This window comes from Physella acuta, unplaced genomic scaffold, assembly GCF_028476545.2.
Source record: "Physella acuta isolate Inbredline_101_S28 unplaced genomic scaffold, ASM2847654v3 ptg000246l, whole genome shotgun sequence".
Classification (NCBI taxonomy): domain Eukaryota; kingdom Metazoa; phylum Mollusca; class Gastropoda; family Physidae; genus Physella; species Physella acuta.
Window position 1 is genome coordinate 230,043 of NW_026731765.1, and position 22,201 is coordinate 252,243.

Genomic DNA, 22,201 nt, shown 5'->3' on the forward strand with positions numbered 1-22,201 from the left:
ACCCTTAATACATTTTTTAAAAAAAAAACGATTTTACTTCTGACATAACAAATACAATAAAATTTTGATTTGTGGAATGTCAATTACGAATTTGAAAAGCTACATGGTAGAATGATTTATCTAATATTATGTAAAGGAGTAACATAAATTATTGCCAATATTGAATATATGGTTTGGCAATATGTCAAATGTTTTTTCTTTATTAAAATTGAACCTTTGTAGCACTAAACATTAAAATAATCAATAGTAAGAAAAGTATAAGACCTTAAGATATTTCAAAGATTGAAACTTCACACACGTACACTTTCATAAACATGCTTGGAGAGAATTCTCAATTTTCCTTCACCTTTTTAAAATTAATAGGGTAAACTCTCTTGTCTTCCCCCCACAAATATTACAACAGAAAAAATTGCCACCTGCGTCATACCCAGACTCTCAACATATCCTCAGCCACAGAAACATTGACACAATAAATATCTATAGAAGTAAAGTAAGTAGAGTTTCCCTTTCAGACCTAATGATCTATAAGGCAGATGAAGTAGAGTTCATGTTTCCTGAACTGGCATTTGAAGTAATGGTGTGCTCAGTGCTATGCCCAGCTGCCTTTACTTTCCCCAATGTAAGTCAAGTACCCATCAGAGCTGGGTGGACTCAGGGGCAGCCTGCAGTCTTGAGCCTGGAACAAGATCTTAACTCGTGATCCAAAGAGATGCCATTGTTATAAACAGTGTAGAAGTAATTTTCCTTAGGTCTGGGTACTTGCCTGATCTGCAGCAATAGGGCTCTGTGGTTGTTTTTGTTCAGCAGAAATCCTTTCTTCCACATGACTGAGCTATCACTGAACTCGTGCAGACGTACCTGGGGAGTGAAACATGGCCAAAGGTTAAATTAATCTGTGCTATGATAAATTAAAATAATAAAGCTTGGGAATGAAGTAACTTAACAAAACATAAAAGTAAAAGCATATGGGAGGTAAAAATTACCTGCACTCTGTTAAACAAGCCTGCAGGTAGATATTGAAATTTATATTTGATTTTTGATTCTCTTTCACAAATGTCTTGATTCACAGCAGGAAAGTCATACTGGACAAGACACGGTTAAAAGAGGTAAAAATAGTTAGATAAAAAGGTTCGACAGGCACAATGAAACAAACGTAATAACTATTTAAAACAATTTTCAAAGCTATATAGTTAAAAGGGGAAAAACAAAAAGGGACTGGAATATTTTTTTTTCAATTTGCAATTGTAGGCCTATTAGATACTTTTTTGTTTTGAAATTGGAGACCTTGGTGCTAAAAGTACTTAAGTCACAAAAAACAACATTTTGAGATAAGTGAGTTTTAAAATTTTAATTGGCTATAAAACGTAACATTTTTTTTTTGTTAATATTTTTACATAAGATAAAGTCATACTAGAGGAATAATGACTATGTGACTTAAGTACTTTTTTTAGTACTAGGCTCTTCAATTTATAACTATAGTAGGCTTACTAATTTAACAAATAGTGAGACATATCAAGACTATCACTACCCTAGCCTTAACTCTGACCTTGTTTCTGTGGCTCTAGCCTAAACCCTAACAGAGGTTTCAAGGGAAAAATTGATACAATGTTAAGAACCAAATCTATTTTATTGTTACATTCTAAAACCCTTCAGGAGAATTTGTAAGAGAAAAAAGAAAACATACTGTTGGCTCAGTGTTGGGCAACAGGCAGGGCACAATATTAGCCTCCTCATTGGCCAGTGGAAAAGTCAAGTCAAACTCTTCAGTCAGGCGCAACAACCATGGGTGGAGCTCTTCTGGGTAGGAGGCCCAAATGCGGGGCATGTCATTATAGTAGAGTTTACCATCCTAGAAATAAGTTCATTTAAATCAAGATTATTTCCACAAATTTATTTTTAAAGATTTTTTTTTATGGATAGCTCAGTTACAAAAAAATACCTAAAACGAAAAAAAATATACTGCCAATTTTCTAAAGTTAATGTCAGACAGCAAAAAAAACCCCAAAAAAACTGATGATTTGACTGACCTGAATGGGTCCTTCGTGAACTGTAACAATGCAAGCCATGACATCAACTATCCACTGAGGTACTATCACAATGTGTGAGCGCAGAAAATTGGTGTTGAAAAATTGAACTGAACCCAAATCATGCAGGAACTGCACTGCCTGGATCAGCTGAAAAAATTATCTAGGATGTCAGAATTTTAAAAAAATTTTTTTTTTAACAATTCATTGCTTTTAAGTTGTTAATAATATTTTTCCATGATTATAGGTAAACTGATTTTGATATTTAAATGACTTCTTAAAGAACTTTCTGAAAGACACTTAATTATTAATACATTAATTTAAATATTTTAGATCAGATATATTGTATCTAGCCAGTCTCTTCCCCTATCTGCTAGCATTATCAAGCTAATACCTACCTCTGGCTTATCCATAATTCCAGCAGTATCTGCTGCTTCTTCAACTTCATGAAACTGTAAGAGTGATTTCCCTTCTTTTCTTAGTCTGAAAATGGACTGACTTATTATTAAATTTGGTATAATGAAATATTCACTACAAATAAAACTAGTTGTTGAGAAACACTTTCTAACACTAACAGATCAACATTAATTCACCCATACACATTTTATTTGTTTTGTAAAAATTAAGTGAGAGATAACATGTATAACAAACTTGTCTAGCTGTATCTCCAAGCTTAACCAGGCTTCTGGGATCTTCTCCCCCATGTACTTCTGAGAGAGTGCTGACATTATCAGACTTGTTTTCAATTCTTGAATACCCTTTGAATGGAGCAAATAAAAAAAAATCCATGCAACTGTTCATCAATTTAAAATTATCACTGATGCTACAACAAAGATAATGACTACATTATACTTTAACCATTCAAAATTTACTATAAATCTATGGTATTAAATGTCATTTAGTTGCTAGAAAGTGAAAAAAAAGTTTAACTATTTGAAATTCCCATAATTGAACAGAAATCATTTTATTCTGGGTAAAAACAAGAGAAAATAATTGAATTAAAAAATGTAAGTTCTTTAAATTTATATAGAACCTAGATACAATGATACTGATCATTGGATACTTTGAAAAAAAAACTATTTCAAAAAACAAGCTGCACATTAGCCTAAGTTAATTTCACTGAACTCTCTAATGTAAAAAGGTACTAAACACTAGAGCTACATACCTCTCCAGAGAAGGAACTGACAAAATAAAATCCAACTATCTGAGGGAATCTTCTTTTTAATTCTTCCTTTGGTAGCTTGCCTTTCTGAACCTACATTTAAAAAAAAAATCTTAATTTACTTTACTTGCAAATAAATACATATTTTTTTAAATTTTTAAAATGTATTTTGTAAAAAATAATGCAGTAGACTGCATGTCAAACTAAAAGGATAAATAAACCAAAAAAATATAAATATTAATAGATTTTTCTATCACACTAACAAGTTCTTTGAGTAGATTTAAAATATTATGTATTGCTTCTCCTGAGAATACAATCAATGACCTTTTTTTAATAAATTTTAGAAAGGGAACAAACCTTGTCACTGTGTGTACCAACAATCAAAATGGGAGCTTTGGGGGCGTGGCAAGCAATAGAACTCAGCCAAAAGTCAAGTCCAGCATGCTCGTATCCAAGCCTGATATTCCACAACAGCAAATAGACAGCACGGTTGGACAGGAAAAACTGAAAAAAATAATTTTTACTCATACACGAGAATTCTTTAAAATCTAAGAATAAATGTTCAATTCAACATCAAAAGGTATAATAGAACTACTTTTTGGTAAGCTCCACTCAGTAATATGTGCCAAGTGTTTAAGAATCTTTAACAATGATTATAGTGCTATGAGTATGTAATTTTCTTAACAATAAAAACAAAAATGAGTTTAATTTGTATTTGACAACTCACCTGATGAGTGTTGTAGTACACTGTCTGGCCAGCAAAGTCCCAAACACTGAAATGCAGAGGCTCGTCCCTGTCAATGGCCTCAGTTTCTGATATCAGGTGTTTGACGTTGACCTGCCACTCTGTGATGTCAATGCCATCAGTGATTCTCTCAGCGTAGTTCTCGTAAAAATTGTGCTGCTTATCGGTCAAAGCCCGAACCAGACTGTAACATTGGACACACCATCATCAAAGTGGTCTTAGGACATAATAACTGACACAAATAAGAAGAAAATACAATCATTTATTAACTCAGGCCTCATAAAGATCCTTTGAATATGCAGGCCTAAAACTGTTAGAACTTAGGTACTGTGGCAATGGACAAATCAACAGCCAGAAGAAGAGATCCTTCAGAGAAAATGGAATGGCCATACACTCAGGAAGCCTGTATCCAGCATAAAAAGACAGGCCCTCACCTGGAATCCACAGGGCAGGAGGAGAGGCAGACCAAGAAAGACCTAGAAACATGACCTAGAAGAAGACACCAAGGGACAGTAGGAGACTAGCCCAGGGCAGAGATGCCTGTAAAGCTCTTGTCAGTGGCCTATGTCCCAGGAGTAGTGATAGGCAATCCTAACCTAAGCTAACCTAATACATAATATGGGACAGCAAGGTAGAAGGGTAGGCCTTATAACTACTAACCCAAAAGTCTCAAGTTGCAATCAGGGTTCAAGTGCGTAAAATATCCCTAAGTCCACCCAACTCTTGGGAAACTAGGGTGGCTGGGCTTAGCACTGATCTCAATATTCTTTAATATTACGTTACAGAAATAGGTGTATTCCAATTCACTTGTCCCTTCACATTTAAAAGGGAACTTAACTAATACATATTAATTTTATTTAACATAAATAAATACATATCAAGCATTGATTTGTTGCTAAATCAAGAGATGTAACATTCTATTTTTTATGCTTTATAAAAGGTCGCTTGCTTGCTAACCTAAATGTCTCAAGTTTGGTTCTTGGGCTTAGGTCTGTGTGATTTCCATAACTCAAATTAAACTGCCTTAGAAATTATTTAGCCACATATAATTTTTACCCAGAATTAAATTCAGATTTCATATCTGGCATCAAGCATCTATCATGTATTCTGGCCATGTTTTCATGTATTCTGTTGAAACTGGCTATTAGAAACATGTGGCCAGATATTTATAATAAACAGCTGGGTAAAAACCTACAACTAATTAGTCATTACCTAATTAACACCTACCTAGTTTTCCCAGCCCCACCTAGGCCAACCATCATCAGCTTTGTTCTCTTACACGACACAGAACCTTGTAATAATCGTTTCAAATATCCCATAATGGCTAAAAACCCACGGCGTACAACTTCTTGTGGAGGTGTCTTTAGATTAACACATTCTCTCAGATGGAGCTCTGACAGAAGAAAATGGTTAAGCATAAGGAATGAAAGAGTTTTCTGTTAGAAATACTTGTGGAAATACTTTCTTTAATGGGTTAAATGGGACCTGTTGTAGAACAACAACAGGGGAAAAAAATGTTTAACAAATGAAAAAAAAAGTTGTTAGAATAAAATGGACATTAATGGACATTAATTTTCATTAAAGTAGACACCTAGAACTTCAATGTTAATTAAACAAGACACTATGAACCATAAAGTTAATGAAACAAAATAGCATGGACCTTAATTTTAATTAAACAAGACAACATGGACCTCAATGTTAATCATACAAGACAACATAGACCTCAATGTTAATCATACAAGACAACATAGACCTCAATGTTAATCATACAAGACAACATAGACCTCAATGTTAATCATACAAGACAACATAGACCTCAATGTTAATCATACAAGACAACATGGACCACAATGTTAATCATACAAGACAGAATGGACCACATTATTAACCATAAAAGACAGCATGGACCTCACATCATACAAGACAGCATGGACCTCACATCATACAGACAGCATGGACCTACTTTTGAGTGGTAGTTTAGCCAGTTCAGCACTGACAGTCAGCAGTGAAGGGTTGTACTCGACAATTAGAACTTCCAGGGAGGTCAAGTCTTTAACACTATCAGGTACTGTAGTGAAGGCATGGTATGGCAGTATCAATGTGTTCAATGTTGTCATTTTCATGATGGTCTCAGGGAAGGCATTTTCTAAACACAAAAACAAGCCTGATTCAACACTTCTACTATAAATAAACCCAATAAATGTTACAATTTAAAAATAAATAAATATTGTAACACATAAATAATTACATTTTGTTGAAAAAAAATACATTAAAAAATTAAACTATTTAAACGTATCATTCAAAACATATTTAAACTATTAAACACTATATTAATAAACTGAGTTTGTTTCATGCAAGGGAAACAACTCACAAATGCTGAGTAGCTTTCAATGCATAAGGTACAAAAGATTTCTATACCTCATCACTGATTGCTAACACTTAGGTTGTGCAGATAGTTGTTTAAGTAGAACATATTACAACTACTTTTTTTCAACAACAAGGTTGCTAACCTTCATCATCCTGATTGCCCAATTTTCCCAAACGTGGGAATTTGCTGTAAAGAAGTTTGTTAACTTCAGAAAGCTTGACTGCGTTGTTCATTTTTTCACCATTGTTTTCAACCTTTTCAACCATTTCCTGTCTTTCCTTGGAAAAAAAATAATTCATCAGTTATTCTTTTTTTGCAAATTTAAAAATGTGTTTGCAAAAAAATTTTACATTATCAACTAGTAATATCATTTTGAAAAATTGACTTTTTTTAGAACTTTTTTTTGTCTTACTTGCAGTGGTACATTTCTCTTTTTTTCTATAGATCACAATTTTATAAAAGCTAAATAAGTTTAATTATAATTAATAAATCGTTGTCAGATGGTAGAGCACAAGACTGCAAACATGAAGTTGTTCAGTTTGGATGCCAGACAAGTCCATCGGAAGTCTCTGAGTCTATCCAACTCTGATGGGTACCTAACTCACTTTATATACACTAGGGTCATTGCAACAGATAAACTCTACTTCACCTGCCTCATGTGTCTTGGGTACTGACAGGGGAAAAGTTGATGAAAGTAAATGAATAAAATTTGAACTTTTTTTTTCACCTTTGCATTTATCCTGCGATAGACTATATACTTGTCCAAGAAAGTATTGAGGGCAGGGCTTGAAAAAGATGTTCCAGTGGGCATCAAAGGCAAGCCGGACATGTCCAAGTAGGTCAGCGCCAAAGATGAGAACTTGTCTGGGATGGAATCAATGTAGTTGTGGGCCAGGGACAGCTTGGTGAGGTTTGTCAGAGGACAGATTAGTGTCATGTCAACAGTGCCAATGTTGTCAGCATACAGCTCAACAAGTGAGGTCAGCGATGATATCACCTGTGGTAATACTTCCATGGGGTTGGAGGATATATCTAAAATCTGTGTGTGGGGGGGGGGAATATTAAAGTATAAAAGCAGTGTATTAAATACTTTATCCAATAGGCGTACGTTATATATACAAAAGATAAGTCAATTTTTATATTTCTTATTTTTTAATAAGCTTGTAAGCTATTTTAATAATTTTATACAACCATGGAAAATTTGTTTTTTTAATAGGATGAATGAGGTTGCTTTATTTCAAACAAACTTTTTAAAAAGTAAATGAAAAAAATCTCATAACTCAGCAGAAGACATTAACAAAGTTTTCAAAATTTGATTATAAATTTAAAAAAACTACTTTTAGTAAAGTGCAAAATATAAATTGTAAAAAGTTCACCTTAAGTAAAGTTAACTGGCCAATATCATCTGGTAGGGTTTGTAGCATGTTTCCTTTCACATGTATTTCCTCAAGGCAAGTGTTTTCTTTCAAGGGTGGTAATTCTAAAAAAAAAAAAGAAGAAGACTTAATCATTCAAATCAATTCACCTCTTGAGACAAAAAAACTAAATTTTTTTTTCAAATAGACTTTAATTTGAATATGTATCAATGTCTATCAGTGGATCAACCATCAATCCCATTTTTCTGGTTGGTCTTGCAGTATTTGCTACCTCATAATTTAAAACCGAAAAAATAACTACACTTTCTAGTCTAGAATTAATGGTTAAACAGAACTAACAAAAACACCAAAAAAAAAAATTAATAAAATAATGATTGCAGAAATATCTGGGTTTTTTTTTTTGTTTGTGTTTTGTAAAATCAGATTACAGAAATACAGATTACACTATCTTGAACTTATTTTAAAATTCAATAGACCTAGATTGACTTGATTCAAAATTGTTCCCACAAAAAAATCTTTTTAACAGGAAGGAACCTATGCAAGCACACTTATAGACATTATAATAAATAAAGTCAATTAGTAGAAAAACCTGCTTGTTTTATGTAAACTATATATAAGACCAGATTTTATTTTATATTCTCATTTGTATGGACTAGTAATTATATTTGACGTTTTTCGCAATTTTTTCAGATAAACTATTTTTTTAAAAATATATATTCGTCAAAACAATGTTCTCATCAAGTGCACATTTTTTAGATAAACTATTTTTTTAAAAATATATATTCGTCAAAAAAATTTTTCTCATCAAGTATGAAAAAGGCTACACTGCCAACAACTAAAAGTGCCAGCTGTTGTAACTTTCATGAAGTTGTTATCTTTCAAAATGTAAAGGGAGATAATAATATAAATACCTCCAACGGTACAACCATCCAGCCAAAGGTGAGTCAGATTGAAAAAATTTGAGAAAAAATCTTCAGGCAAAGAATATAAAGGATTGTTTTCTAGATGCATCACAAAAATATTAGAGGCCAAGTTCTGGAATATTAAAAATTATGTTTACATTTTTGTTGTTGTGGAAACTAGTTTATTAAATAACCAATATTTTTCTGAGTGTAATTTTAAATTCAATTGATTTGAAATGTGTAGTAAACTAGTAAACTATGAAATAGTTTACTTTAAAACATTTTTTATCAATAAGCATACAAAATCAATTTGATAATGAATACGCATGTAGCATGGTATTGTACAATCAATCTCCTGTTAAAAACTAAAACCATTTGTTTGGAGCCTATACATTATTCAAATTAAAAATAAGGGTGAAATAAAAAGATACTACTAAAAAAATTTGAAATTAAAAAATAGCTTTAATGAGAGTTTTAATCAAAATAGAAATTTTGAAATTCAACCAGGAATCTTTAATTGTTAAGTGTTTTGATAAAATTTTATTTGTTATTTTATTTCACCAAACAGTTCCTTAAAATTTTGATGTCAAATCAAATGGAAAAATTTTTAAAAGGAAGAATTAAAAACTATTTTTGAAAAACTCAAATATGAATTAAATATCAGTAACATGTTTTTAGAAAGATTTATTTTCAGAAAACTTTGTTATTTTCTGTAGCACTAAAATGTTTTAAAATCTACTAGTGTTTTTAAAACGCAACTACCTGAAATTTAGAAATTGAAAACTCTTGTATCCCTGCAGAAGGAGAGTTAGCCATTTTGTGGGCGATACACAACAGGCCAGAATGTGCTTGTGGTTGGTGAAATATCTGAGCAAATCCACTGGCATCTGATCTAATAGCATTTTCTAATATTGCTTGAGTTGTCTCTCTTTGTATTTGGCTCATTTCCTATCAAAAGAATTTTTTTTTTTTAGTAAAGTAATCTATATCTAAACGAAATTTTAACTTCTAAAAGCACAACCGATAGTAGTTAGGTATATCAGCAGGCTATTTCTAATGTGCTAATCTTGCTACACTACAAGTTTACCCCCAGCACTAGACCAAACCAAATACAACAAACATCACCTTGATCCTAGCACCTTAAAGATATAAAAAATACTCAGTAAAAAATGTCAAATACTGTATTATCCTGTCTGCATTTTTATAAGAACCGATTGGTATCGAATTGTTCAAATAATAAAACAGTTATGTTTAATTTACTAAAATTGTGAATAACAAGGCTAAGATTTACCTTTGTGTTTCTGTAGAAGATACAATGCATGAGATAGAGCCTCTGTAGACGTTTCATTGCCAGCTCTATCAGAGGTAGCTGTTTGAAAGCGAAAGGAAATTTGAACATATGATTTTACATAATTAAGTTGTTCAAACCTCATCTAGCAAATTTATTAAATACAATATTTTTCAGAGTATTTTTTTTAAAGAAGAGGAAAGAATTAAGCTATAAACAAAGTCAATGTTTCTCTGGGATTTATTTCTGGTTTATAACTGCCTTCAGTGTTTTAACACTAGTTTTTGCAACCTGAATAAGTTTTTTAAAGACTTTTTAACTATCTGTATAGGAATTTCAGTAAATAAAAAAACAAATTGATTTTGATATTCTTTCAACCTATTTTGAACATCAGGACATTCAATGTTAACATGAGAAAACAAACGAAGTAGGCCTATTAATCAGATAGATTTGTTAGCATCAATTTTACCTTGTCAGTGGATAGTTTATCTGCTCCTGCACAGATAGCAGATATGTTTCGTGGCAGATAACTCTAAAAAAGTTTTTTACAATATTTCAAAATTTAAGAAGGAAATTAAATGCATAGAAAAAACAGAAATTCAATGGAAACAAGAAAATGTGCTATTTCTTTCATAGGATTTATTACATCTGGTTTAAAAAATAATATTATAGATGTTAATTAAAAACACACAACATAGCCCACATTTCATTTGTACCTTCAAATTTAACAAAACTGCATACGGCATTTGTAAAACCCCAGCCCAAGACTTCAGATCTACAAGCTGATCTCCCTTGAGCAGAAGTCCTGGGTGGTTCACCATGTGGAAATCTAAAGTTAAAAAAATTAAATTGCCCTTTTAATAAAAATTTCAGTTCATTTAAAAAACTAAATTAAAAAAAAAATAGTATGAGTTCTAAAGCTAATTTTTTAAAAGTTGTTCATTACAAACCATGGCCTGGACATAAGAAATGAATCCTTTGTTGCTTATCACTGTAAACATCTGAGAGCATAGGGTATCTGGATTTTTAAAAAAAATCTTTAGTTTTAACATTTTTTTTTACTTGTTTATAAATTCTAGTTCATAAATCTAATAAAATATTCATTAACTTTAACACAAAGATTTTTAAAAATTTCATTTTTTCATCATTTCCTTCATTGCCAAATTTTTTTCTGTCAATACCGAAAGATTTCCTTTTTTTCTTAAATGTTCAAAAGTGCCTTTGACAACTTCAAAATATCACAGCTTCCCACCATCATCAATGTCCCTTAGTCTGACAAATACACATCAAACTTTTCACCTGCAGTTTTCTAGAGACAAAACAAATCTCAAGAAACATTAAACAGATTTCTTACCTCAAGTTATCTAGAGTCAAGTTGGCTGGTAAAAAAATAAAAGCTTCTTTTTGTTTCTCCATTAACTGTTCAAGGTCATTGGACTGCATTTTGTCTTCAGTTTTGTGGAGGTAAGTTTTTGTTTGGTATTCCAAAACTAAAAATATACAAATATGATTATTCTAAATTTTTTGTTTTTTTCATTTATTTTCTCCAACATGAAGTATAAAAACTATTTATTTAGATAATTAAAAAGATCATTAGGTTACGTCAGTACTATAAATACGTTAACACTTTATAATCTGAAGTGCGTGCCATGTAATTAGTATTTCATTATAACAGTTATTTATACATTAAAAGTATTAGAAATTAATTTTTTTTAAAATTAATAAATAATTGTACATGCTAATTTTCCTTAATACTAATCTCAGTCCTGAATTGTTTTTAAAAGTTATTTTAAAAAAACCCACAAAATGCCTTATCAAAATGCATGTATCCTTTGAAAATAGTGTATGTTTCTTATGTGCAGAGATGTATAAATAGTGTCTGTAGTAATATTATACCTTGGGCTGTGGTGGGGTTTTTATAACAAGTCTCAGAAACAGTGTTAGGATTTTGAGAGTAACTACTCAAGGCATGCTCAAATTGAGCCTGTAGTATCAAATCTGGTTTCATCCCATCACTTTGTTTCTGAATAAACAAAAAGCATGGAATGACAGAAAAATTATGAACAAACAATTTAAATTTAAGCAAGTAGTAAGTAGATAACATGAATTATATTAAGTGATTAATAATAGCAAACATAGCTAATTTTGTATCTGCTAACAATTACATTTCAATGTATTAGTTACATTAAAAAAAAAAAGTAAAGGCAAGCTACACTAAAAGTTTTTTTTTTTAAATCAGATTTAAGGACTTATTTTGTGAATATCAGAGAGCTGAAAATACTTTTCCAAAAAATAGTACTATAATAAAATTTGTTATATTTTTAAAAAGTTTTACAATTTAAAAAGGAATATTACCTCATTAAAGCATTCAAATGGAACTGGTTGTGCATGTTCTTCTTTTAAGTAAGTCAGCCAATCAAATGGCTTTGTGTAATCTGTTTTAAAAAATGTAAATCATGTTTAAAATACCAATAAACTAAATCTATATATATAATTCTCTTCTGGGAGCCGTTAGAAAACAAGCTGCAAGCGCCTCCTTGCAGTCCCCTCTCTCTCTATCACTATCATTACCACCCCCACCCCACCCCCACATTGTCTGGTGAGCTGTGGTCACGCTAAATGTTTACAAAGCTAAATGTTTACAAATTGTAGAGCCGGGTTTCTATTAGGGGCAGATAATTTAGTTCGATTTTAAACTTACAGGAGGTAACTAAGAAATAACTAAGAGGAGGCTGCTTTCGCGGGGGGGGGGGGGGGGGGAGGGGGGGGTTAGTGTTTTAAAGCAAATATTTTCAGTGGCAGCATTGGTACTGTCGAATTCACAAATTATGAATTACTGAAAAGTAGAAAATAAAACAACTAAATAGCGGCGTATGATACGCTGCGGGTCAGCTCGTATTAAATAATCAAAAAAGAGAAGGAAAAAAATTCATATTCACTTTGAGATATAAATAATTGAAGTCAATAGTTGTTTTTTTTAAAATTTGTTTTACTTAAAATATAAATTTAAAAAAAATGAAACTTGTTTTAAGTTTGATTACTTACACCTTGGGGGCTGGAGCTCTGGATTGAGGTGTTTTGTTTGTGCGAGCTCATATCCTCTTGCTGCCATGAAACCTACATATTTACATAAACTTTTCTAATCATTTGTAAAAAAAAGAGTGGGGTCATACATAAATAACATGCTCCTAAAGAGACTTCCAAAAAGTGATGATGGAGGAGAAAGGGTGTTAAAAAGTTTGATGTTATATATTATTTGCATTTTAAACGTTTTTTGTTTAAACTGAACTTTAGTATTACCTTTTTAACTGTGTATATTGTAAATAAAAAAATGGAAACAGAATATAGGGTGCCAAGGTGGTGATAATGAAGTGTGATTTTAGATTAGGGTTTCTGAGGTTTTGTGAAGATATCAGGTAAGGGATTAGGGGGTATGATAATTGAAAAAGAAAAAAACAAGAGTTTTTATGGAAAAACTGAATTGGCAAGCAAACTGTAAAATAGTAGAAGTTCACATTAAAGTTACAGTTTAAAAAAAGGAAACACTCCATTTGTGTCACATGTTGGTAACAATAATGGTGATGTTTTTAAATTTTGGTTATATATTTTTTTAAAGTATTATATTACCTATTGGGTGCAAATCCTCGTTATCAAGTTCTGACCAGAAGTCGGAGTTGTCAGCGTCATCTTCAAACCAGCAGTCGTCTTGGTGTAAATAGCCATCATAATGGATTAAAACTTGGTCCTGCTTTCTATCTATATCAGCTTCAATTTTAAATTAAGTTTGCTTTAGGTCTACAAATTAACTATCCAGTAAATTAAAAATATATTTTTCTAATTTTTTGTTCGTTCTTAATTGGAGAGGATTTATTCCATCACTATTAAGTATTAAGTGTCAAAGTGCGCTATATGGCCAGTTGACTCCGACTATATCTTGCTTTTCTTTTGCATTTGCTTTCATAGCCTTTGCCCAACCAAGAACAAGCTGCAAGGCAGCGGTTGTTTGATTTTGGAGTTATTTCTCTTAGATGGATTATGGTCCCCAAGCCTCCTCTGATGACTGATTGTATATTAGACAAATGCAGTATGTCCAAAACATATTATCTTGAGAACAATGAATTTATAAATCTCATTCTCATATTAAAATAGTACAAAATAATATAAAATGTTAAGAAATATCTGCGTTATAGTTTTGTGACATTTAACATGCGCTCTGATAGCTTTTACTCTTTCCAATTTAAGCATAATTGTACACTGATTGCACAGAAAACGTACATACTGCTTTTATTTTCTATACAGTCGAATGTATTTAATCCAGCTTTGACTTACTGATAGTGGCCACACAAATGTGATGAGGTTTTCGTCTACCCACTGCTTCTAGTCTCATCCCTATCTCAACAGTGGTATCAGCTGACTAAAAGATAGTACGAAATTTATTAAACTTCAATAATGAAGAATGTTAGAAAAATTTCAAAATCAAGGCTCCACACACTAGTTTCTACTGTTTTTACAAAATTTTATTTTTTTAAAGAAAACATTAGGCCAATATGATAAATATTATATTTTTATGTAAGGATCAAGAAAACAATCTTATTTTGTGCAAGAAGTTGTGAGTGAAACAATAAATTTGACAAATAAATTAGATATTTTAAACAGGGACAAACTGCAAACCACATGAGAAGATATACTTCATGGTCTGATGCATTTTAGGACATTTCCCATAGGGTTCATTTGCTTCTATGATCTACACCCTGATTTTTGTGAAGGATCCATTTGAGTGGCCTTGATAAAATATAGTAGTCTTGAGCTAGGGATCATACTCAGGATTACATTGCAATCAACTACATGATACCCCATAGCCAATACATTTGGTCATTAGATAAATGAGTGAAATTAAAAAGATATTGATACAACTTCATATATGCCTGATACACCACAATTCTAAACATGAATTTAACCAACACAATTTTAAAATGATGACAAAACTTCATTTATCTCACCTTAAAGTCACTGTCAGTGACCACAACTGTTGCTGAAACAAAAGTGTCCTCGTGCCCCATGGATGAAATCTTCAGTTCATACCTAGACAATAAACAAAACAGCTGAAATCCAGGATAGGCAAAATGCAAAGATAAAAAGAAAAATTTTAAAAATCCTCTTTGGACCTAGCAATCCATTGGGCAGATGAAGTAGATTTTATATATTTCTTGACCTCGGCATACGAAGGTAAGGTGTGGTCCGCACTTTGCCCAGCTACCTCTACTTATCTTACATGAGTTAGGTACCCATCAGAGCTGGGTGGACTCAAGGCTGTTCTACTGACTTGGAACCAGATTTGAAACTCAAGACCTTAAACAGACTAACCAAAACAAACTCACCTGTTAAAAGGTAGCTGTATAGTGTGAAGTAATACAGGCCCCATGTAAATGTCTATTTCAAAAGGTACATGACTTTTTATCCTGGCTGTGATTGTTTCTCCTTCTGTCAGGGTGCCCAGTTTTTCTGTGATGTCAAACATAGTCTGACTCTCAGCCACTGAGCTTACAATCAAGCCAGAGTGTAAATCTATACAGATGCTGTCGTTTGGCGAACTGTAAATCAAGTAAGCAATACAAATATTTTTTACGTATGGTTACCTATCGGTAAAGAGTTGTCCATAAATGAAGTTCAAAAAAATCATTTTAAAGCTGAATTTGAGCAGTTATTTAGTAATTTTAAAGACTTTTGCATCCACTACAAAAAAAATTGTTTATGAATGAAAAATTGAAAAAAGATTTTATAGGCTTTAAAACTTTAGAATTTAGATCTATCCATTAACTTATAAAGTTAAATGAAATGTAAAAAACAAATGTATACTGAACCTAAAATAGAGCTTAAGGAGCTTAACACTCCCCTGCAATAACAGCACAGAGCAGTGTTGACAACCAAATGGATCAAGTAAAGCAGCAATTCTGACATCACAGGGCTTTGAGAGTTCGAGCAAGGATGCATTGACTGTGCCTTTAGAGTTCAAGCTTTTCACAAGATTGTTGTTGAAGAATCTTGGCCTGATGGTCATGTCCATCATCTAAAATATAAAATTGATTGAGTTTTGTTAGGTAGATTGTAGCTTATAATAAATTAATAAATCTTGATGGAAATATAAATTAATCTTTATGGAAATATAATTAATGGAAAAATGTGGCTACATAATTACAGCCTACAGGAATTATCTGCTTTTTATTTAGTAAAGAATTTCTAAATCTATTCTACAAATATAAATTTTGTAGTCACAATTTAACTTGTTTTTTTTTTACTGAAATTTTATTAAGAATATGTTATACATGTATATTTTAAAAATATTTTGTTAATTAATGTTTTTAACCCAGTACAAAAGTGCACAATTAAAAGAGAAGCGTGGGGTGTAGGTGGAAGAAACCAACTCATAACAAGAACTGGGCAACTCAGTAAATGCACATTACAAATGATTCTCATCTCCCTCTTCTCCTTCCTTCTTAATTTTTAGTGTTAGAAGGGATTGAGCCTTATATGCCAGGGGGTTTGAACTCGAGACTTTATTTTTTAGAATTTAACAACCATGAGCTTTGCCGACATGACTCCAACACAATTAAGTATATATGTCAACTGGTTATGCTCCATTGAGGTCATTGGCTCCGATTTCATCCTGCTTTTCATTTTGGATTTGCTTCCATAGCCTTTGTCCAAGCAATAACAAACTACAAGGCTGCAGTTGTTTGATTTTAGAGTTGTCTCTCCTAAAAGAGTGGCTGTCCCCAGCTAACAAGCCTCATCTGCCCGAGGGTTCGAAATAGAGACTTTTCGGTTTAGCAAACATGAGCTTTACCAACTCGACCACGCTGACCCCACAAATTATTCAATATTTGAGAAAAATTAATTGAAAAAATTCATTTTAAATGAATACACTTTTAACTATTGGTTAAAAAGTAAATTACCAATTCAGATCTGGATGCCAAAAAAGTAGAGCTTATTACAGTTTGTGGATCAGACTTTTAATTTTGCTAAGTTAAAATATTTTTTGTTCGCTAATATTAATTCAAGTTTTAAAATGTGAGAAAATCTCTTACAGCAAGAAGTGATGATTGCTTAGGGCTGATGCCACAGTAGCCACAGGGTCCATGTTCCCCCAGCTTTAGGATGTGGTTGTGTACTATTCCAACAACATTCTCTGTCCAAACAGGAAAAAACTTTGAATTAGTTTACACTTAACATTTTTTAGACAAACTTGTTTTAGCTTACGAAATTTTCAGAAAACTTTGATTCAAATTTAACGTTAAAATAAACAGTGTAAAACAATTAGAATTTCCAGTTTACAGAGTTCTAGTAAAAAAAAAGTGCATCAAAATTCTTTGGTAGTTCTACATTTAAAGATTCACATTTTTTAGTAGTAATACATGATCAGCATAAGAAAGAAGCTTCACTGTGTATAGTTATAAAATAAATTAATGACTACTCCTACTAATGTGAATAAACAATCAATTATTATACTAAGTGATGTGTCAGTAATCTCCAACCCAATTCTTGAGTGCATTTGGACATGCTGATGTAGATTAATTTCCATTAATGGATTACATCTAGATAAAGGCCTATTAGATAAAAAATAGCTTTATGCTAGTAATATATATATTAAATAAACACAAAAATTAGAATATTATTTGGTCAGAAGTACATGTGTTAGTTTAGATTGTTATGAAGCAGTAGTTTCCATTTTATTATATTGAGTTCCCTTTTTAAATCAAAAGCATCAGCGAAATTTTTATTTTTTCTATTTTTCAATTTCCTTTTAAGATTTTATGTAGGCACCGCTGTCTTGTTCTACTAATACATTAAATAATATGAGCCTGAACTGCATGAACAATTTTGATGTTTTAGCTTGTTTTTTTCTGGCATCTTGTCATTTTGTGTGACAACATCAGAACCATTTTTTTCATTATTATTCTTAAAGCAAGAAAAGAATTTATTTAAAAGTTTATGAATGAACCTGGAGGTGCGGAGATGCTCTCTGACACAGAGCGCAGGAGCTCCCATGTGTAGCCAAATGTTTTGAAAACATATTCCACCACAGTTTTATACTTTTCCATGGTGCTGTAAATCAACCTTGCTGATTTTTTTATTTCTCCAGATGCCGTCATAAAACCACAAACATTTAATACTTTGCTGTAATCTACACAAATAGAACACACAAAAATCTTATATTAGGCATATATTCTTAATTAAACAAATTAATCCTAATACTATCCTCATCAAATTATCTTATAGTCCTGATATAAATAATAAAATCTGTTTTGTGATCAAGTTAGAGACAGTTTTAGTAATCGTAAGCTTAATTTAAAAATCTAACCTGTTTGCCCAACCATAACTGCCACAATACTGTCATAGAGTACAGCCCCTGTCCTCCATATATGTATTAATGGATGCAGTGTTCTAAGGTGCATGAGAATAGTCTGGATTATGCTAGGTGTGACAATTTGATTCAGGACAAAACTGTACACTAGGTGGAACTCTCCAGTTGCTTTTTTATCAAATTCTGTGAACATTTTCTGTAACAAAGTTAAAAAGAATTTTATATTTGTGTTGTGATTAGAGAAAAATAAATTGGTTGAAAATATAAATATTTAGGCCTAAATATTTAGTTAATTTTTATAAAAAAATTTAAAAGTACTTTTATGGAATAAAAAGAAAACACTTAAAGAATTATTTTGTGAAATGGTTGCTTGTACAATTTAATTAATTTATTGAACTTTCCAAAATTTCAACAGTTAAAATAAATAAACAAAATTAAAATTGCATACAATTGGCATCACAGATGTTTCTGGTAGATTTGCAAGGGAGGTAATACTTTTGGTGGTAGTCAACCAAGGGTATGGGAATTCTCTCATCACTTCCTCAACCTTTTATGTGAGAGGTATTTAATACATATATAGTTTAATTATTTGTTTTCAAGAGATCTTAAACTTTTTAACTATCGGAAGAAAACCTTTTAAAATTCAAATGTATACAATAAAATTGGAATAATTAAATCTATTGTTTATAAAAGTTTCAACCTAAAAATAATACCTCACTCCATTGAATGTTTCTTTTTTTGGCTTCTTCCTGCAACATGTCAACTGGCCAAATGGGTGTGTTATCAGCTATGGTATGATCTAATCCATTGTTTGTTTTGCCAGCAGGGCATGGAGATAGCAGTAGGTCTAAAATTTCACACAACCAAGCACTGTTAGCAATCATTGTTTCTCCATTTGTTTTAGTCCATGAGCTGAGTTTTCCCTAGAATTAAAATCCAAAAAGTTCTTATTGTATTAAAACATTGGGATATGCAATGTAGAACTAAGACATACAAAAGTAAAATGCATTGGATTTTCTTTTATTGAAATAGAATTTGTATCAATTTAAAAATTTTTTATAAACTTCTGTGATATTTTATTACGTTTCTTTTCAGAACATGCATGCTATATAAAACTATGTCTGAAAGAAACTAAAAAAGCATAAGATATAAAACTAAATTAGCTAAAAAATGTATACAAAGAGATTTTAACTCTTACAATGCTTGTTAAGAACTGCACAGCACCAAATGAACGAAGTCTTTTTACAAAATTTGTGGTTGATTTTATAACATTTGCAGCCCGATAAAGGGAATGAACTCCTGTTTTTAATTCCTTGGGGAAGTTTAAGTGAAAGTCTTGAGCCCATTTGTAAATTTCTAAGCTGTAATTTATCTCCTTGTTTTCTGGCAGTTCCTCTGCTAGGTTAAATATTGCCTTGATTATCTCCCCCTGCTAGTAAACAAATTTGAAAAATGTAATTGTAAGCCATGAAAAACAAATATACTCATTACCGTTATCAATAAAAAAAAAACCTCACTCTCACTTATTTCTCCAAAACTTAACCTAAGCAACAACTCACTATCAAGTTAGTGAGACCCATTATATTAAAATAAAATTTCTCATAGATGTACATTTGACATATTTGGCTAAGGTAAGAAATAATGTAATTTTTAAATTAATTTTTTTAATTTAAGGATGAAGATAAGAATGTTTTTAAATGTTTTGTTTTTAAAAAAGATTTTATTAAAAGTAGTATGTGTTATTCATTAAATGAAATGGCCCTGATTCCTTTTTTTCTTCTTGCATCTTTTTTTTAAAAAGTTTTTTCAAATATTTTTTTAAAATATTATTTAAAATGCTAAAATAAAAAGCATTTAGACTCAATATTATAAAAGAATTAGACAACAGTTTAACACCATACTTTTCCCTTCTGATCCACATTTATTTCAAGGCAGCTGATGACTGTTTTGTTTATATTATCTTGGAGCCTCCTGGCAGAAGAATACTCAAATTGTTTTGCTAGTGGTATCGGCTCCAAATACCTTGGCAAAAAATTAATGAAATAAGTGTTTAACTAGCAAATTAAAAATGCCCATACCCCGATCACTGCTTTTATTCAAATAAAGCTTAGCCTTTAACTGTCTGTAATCATTTATAAAAAAAGCATTTCAGATACCTAATAATAAAATATTTTCAACAAATTACAGGAAGGCCCTGAGTATATAAGAAAAATTTATAACTAAAAACTCACTCAAAAGAATAATTTGCATCTTTAGTATGATCAGCTATTTCCTTGAGGTATTTTTTTACCTTTTCTTTCATAAGTTCAGTTGAAACAGTACTGACAGTATTGGTATTACAACCAACCAGTAAAAAATTTATATTGGAACGCTGGAAATGTTTAAAAAAAAATAACTGTTAAAAATTTGTAACAGGAAAGTTATTTTTTTTTCTTTATATGATAATATTTTGAATATCTTATGCTCTTTTAAATATATAGACTATATTTGAATGAACAAAGTGAGTGTGAAGTATACAAACAAAAAACATAACTATATTCTACCAATGATATCTTATAAGATTTAAATAGCTTTAATGGGTTAAAAACAATAAATCTATATAAAAAGTGGTAAAACAATATCTTTTTTATAAGAATAAAAAGGATTCAATGTAAAGTTAAACAGATCCTGAGAACACAAACCTGTCCTAAAATTTGTAGTATTGTTGCAGAGATGGCAGAAACTTCCTCAGTGACTTTTGTTTTTTCCTTTAGCACAAATGGCAGAATGACAACACAACCATCTGTGATCATAAAACTTGACAAGGTCTGGAGAAAAAAAAAGTTGAGAGATGTATACACTTTTTACCTGCACGTTTGTCTTAGTAAAACTGACCTGAAAATCTAATTAATTTCAAATTACTTAGTAAAACATAACAGTTTTTTTTTGGCATGTGTAATTTTTTTCTATAACGAAAACAAAAACATTTTTTACATGTTTAATTTTAATTTAGTAGTCTCAATTATAAAAAAAAAATTTTGTTTACACCTGTAACATACCTGATCTACCTCTAAGACAGTAGCACTGGATTCACCATCTTTAATATCAGGTAAAATCCTTGCCATCACAGACGACTGAGATTCTCCCAGTAATATAGCAGAAAAATTTATGTCTGCCATGTTTTGTTTAACAAAGCAAGCTTTAAACAAATGACTTGTTTCTGGTTTTAATATTTCTGAAACAAAATATATATTGAAAAATTTGCATTTCTAAAAGTAAAATAAAAATAAAAATAATAGACTGAAATGTCTATTTTTATTAAGCTTAAAACAGAAACTGGAACACATATAATAATTATATTTCATAATTATAATACAGTTTAAAAGAAGGCCAATACATTTACCTTTTTCTGTTAGATCTGTTGGAGCTGTAGGGAAAAGGATAGAACAGCCAACCATTTTAATGCTCTCTGCACTAATCCAACGCTTAGGTAGGAGAGTCACTCCAGTGCCTGTTAGGTTTATTGAAGTTAATTTGCTGCACTTTTCACTAAGGGCCAACAGGCCAGCATTAGTGACTTTCTTGCAGCCTGAAATGCTGAGCTGAAAAAATATGTTTAACGTTTAATAAAAAAAAGGTAGTTCATGAAAGAACTTGAACATAGAATATATAGAACTGTAGAAGGGGTTACATGGAATGGTTTGAGATTAGCCCCATTGGTTTTAGTTTATTGATATATACATTAGATTCTAGGTTGGGGGCAAAATAGTTAAGGGTAAATTATTGTTTTATAAGCTAAATGAAGGCTACTTAATTTTCATTAGTATGATGTCATTAGTGCATCACAAATGAATTAAATATAACAGCTTAGGTTTCTGAAATTATTTAAATGTTAAAGTTATTTATTTTCAAAATTGAAGCCTGCATTTTTATCAAGAGTTGAACCAGCATTGACATATCATCTCTCAACCTTTATCTATCATTTAAAACAAGTA

General features: G+C 31.2%; 1 protein-coding gene across 1 annotated transcript in view; it reads right to left on the reverse strand.

Annotated features, from left to right (window-relative positions):
* Positions 1-22,201, reverse strand: part of LOC131938499 (uncharacterized) — a 36,591-nt gene that overhangs the window by 11,173 nt on the left and 3,217 nt on the right. The window contains exons 6-45 of the mRNA XM_059296554.1: positions 21,610-21,808; positions 21,266-21,441; positions 20,909-21,034; positions 20,459-20,598; positions 20,129-20,249; positions 19,426-19,659; positions 18,941-19,150; positions 18,676-18,774; positions 18,225-18,423; positions 17,865-18,047; positions 16,951-17,051; positions 15,769-15,932; positions 15,244-15,456; positions 14,866-14,947; positions 14,195-14,279; positions 13,493-13,630; positions 12,911-12,982; positions 12,221-12,300; positions 11,762-11,888; positions 11,220-11,355; positions 10,816-10,883; positions 10,582-10,694; positions 10,335-10,397; positions 9,869-9,946; positions 9,340-9,525; positions 8,587-8,710; positions 7,676-7,779; positions 7,027-7,338; positions 6,442-6,577; positions 5,895-6,077; positions 5,159-5,324; positions 3,914-4,115; positions 3,544-3,690; positions 3,190-3,279; positions 2,676-2,782; positions 2,423-2,507; positions 2,028-2,174; positions 1,685-1,849; positions 984-1,082; positions 764-858 (exon numbers count right to left, since the gene is read on the reverse strand). Of these exons, the coding sequence (XP_059152537.1) occupies positions 764-858; positions 984-1,082; positions 1,685-1,849; positions 2,028-2,174; positions 2,423-2,507; positions 2,676-2,782; positions 3,190-3,279; positions 3,544-3,690; positions 3,914-4,115; positions 5,159-5,324; positions 5,895-6,077; positions 6,442-6,577; positions 7,027-7,338; positions 7,676-7,779; positions 8,587-8,710; positions 9,340-9,525; positions 9,869-9,946; positions 10,335-10,397; positions 10,582-10,694; positions 10,816-10,883; positions 11,220-11,355; positions 11,762-11,888; positions 12,221-12,300; positions 12,911-12,982; positions 13,493-13,630; positions 14,195-14,279; positions 14,866-14,947; positions 15,244-15,456; positions 15,769-15,932; positions 16,951-17,051; positions 17,865-18,047; positions 18,225-18,423; positions 18,676-18,774; positions 18,941-19,150; positions 19,426-19,659; positions 20,129-20,249; positions 20,459-20,598; positions 20,909-21,034; positions 21,266-21,441; positions 21,610-21,808 (5,555 nt within the window). The remainder of the gene's footprint in view (positions 1-763; positions 859-983; positions 1,083-1,684; positions 1,850-2,027; positions 2,175-2,422; positions 2,508-2,675; positions 2,783-3,189; positions 3,280-3,543; positions 3,691-3,913; positions 4,116-5,158; positions 5,325-5,894; positions 6,078-6,441; positions 6,578-7,026; positions 7,339-7,675; positions 7,780-8,586; positions 8,711-9,339; positions 9,526-9,868; positions 9,947-10,334; positions 10,398-10,581; positions 10,695-10,815; positions 10,884-11,219; positions 11,356-11,761; positions 11,889-12,220; positions 12,301-12,910; positions 12,983-13,492; positions 13,631-14,194; positions 14,280-14,865; positions 14,948-15,243; positions 15,457-15,768; positions 15,933-16,950; positions 17,052-17,864; positions 18,048-18,224; positions 18,424-18,675; positions 18,775-18,940; positions 19,151-19,425; positions 19,660-20,128; positions 20,250-20,458; positions 20,599-20,908; positions 21,035-21,265; positions 21,442-21,609; positions 21,809-22,201) is intronic.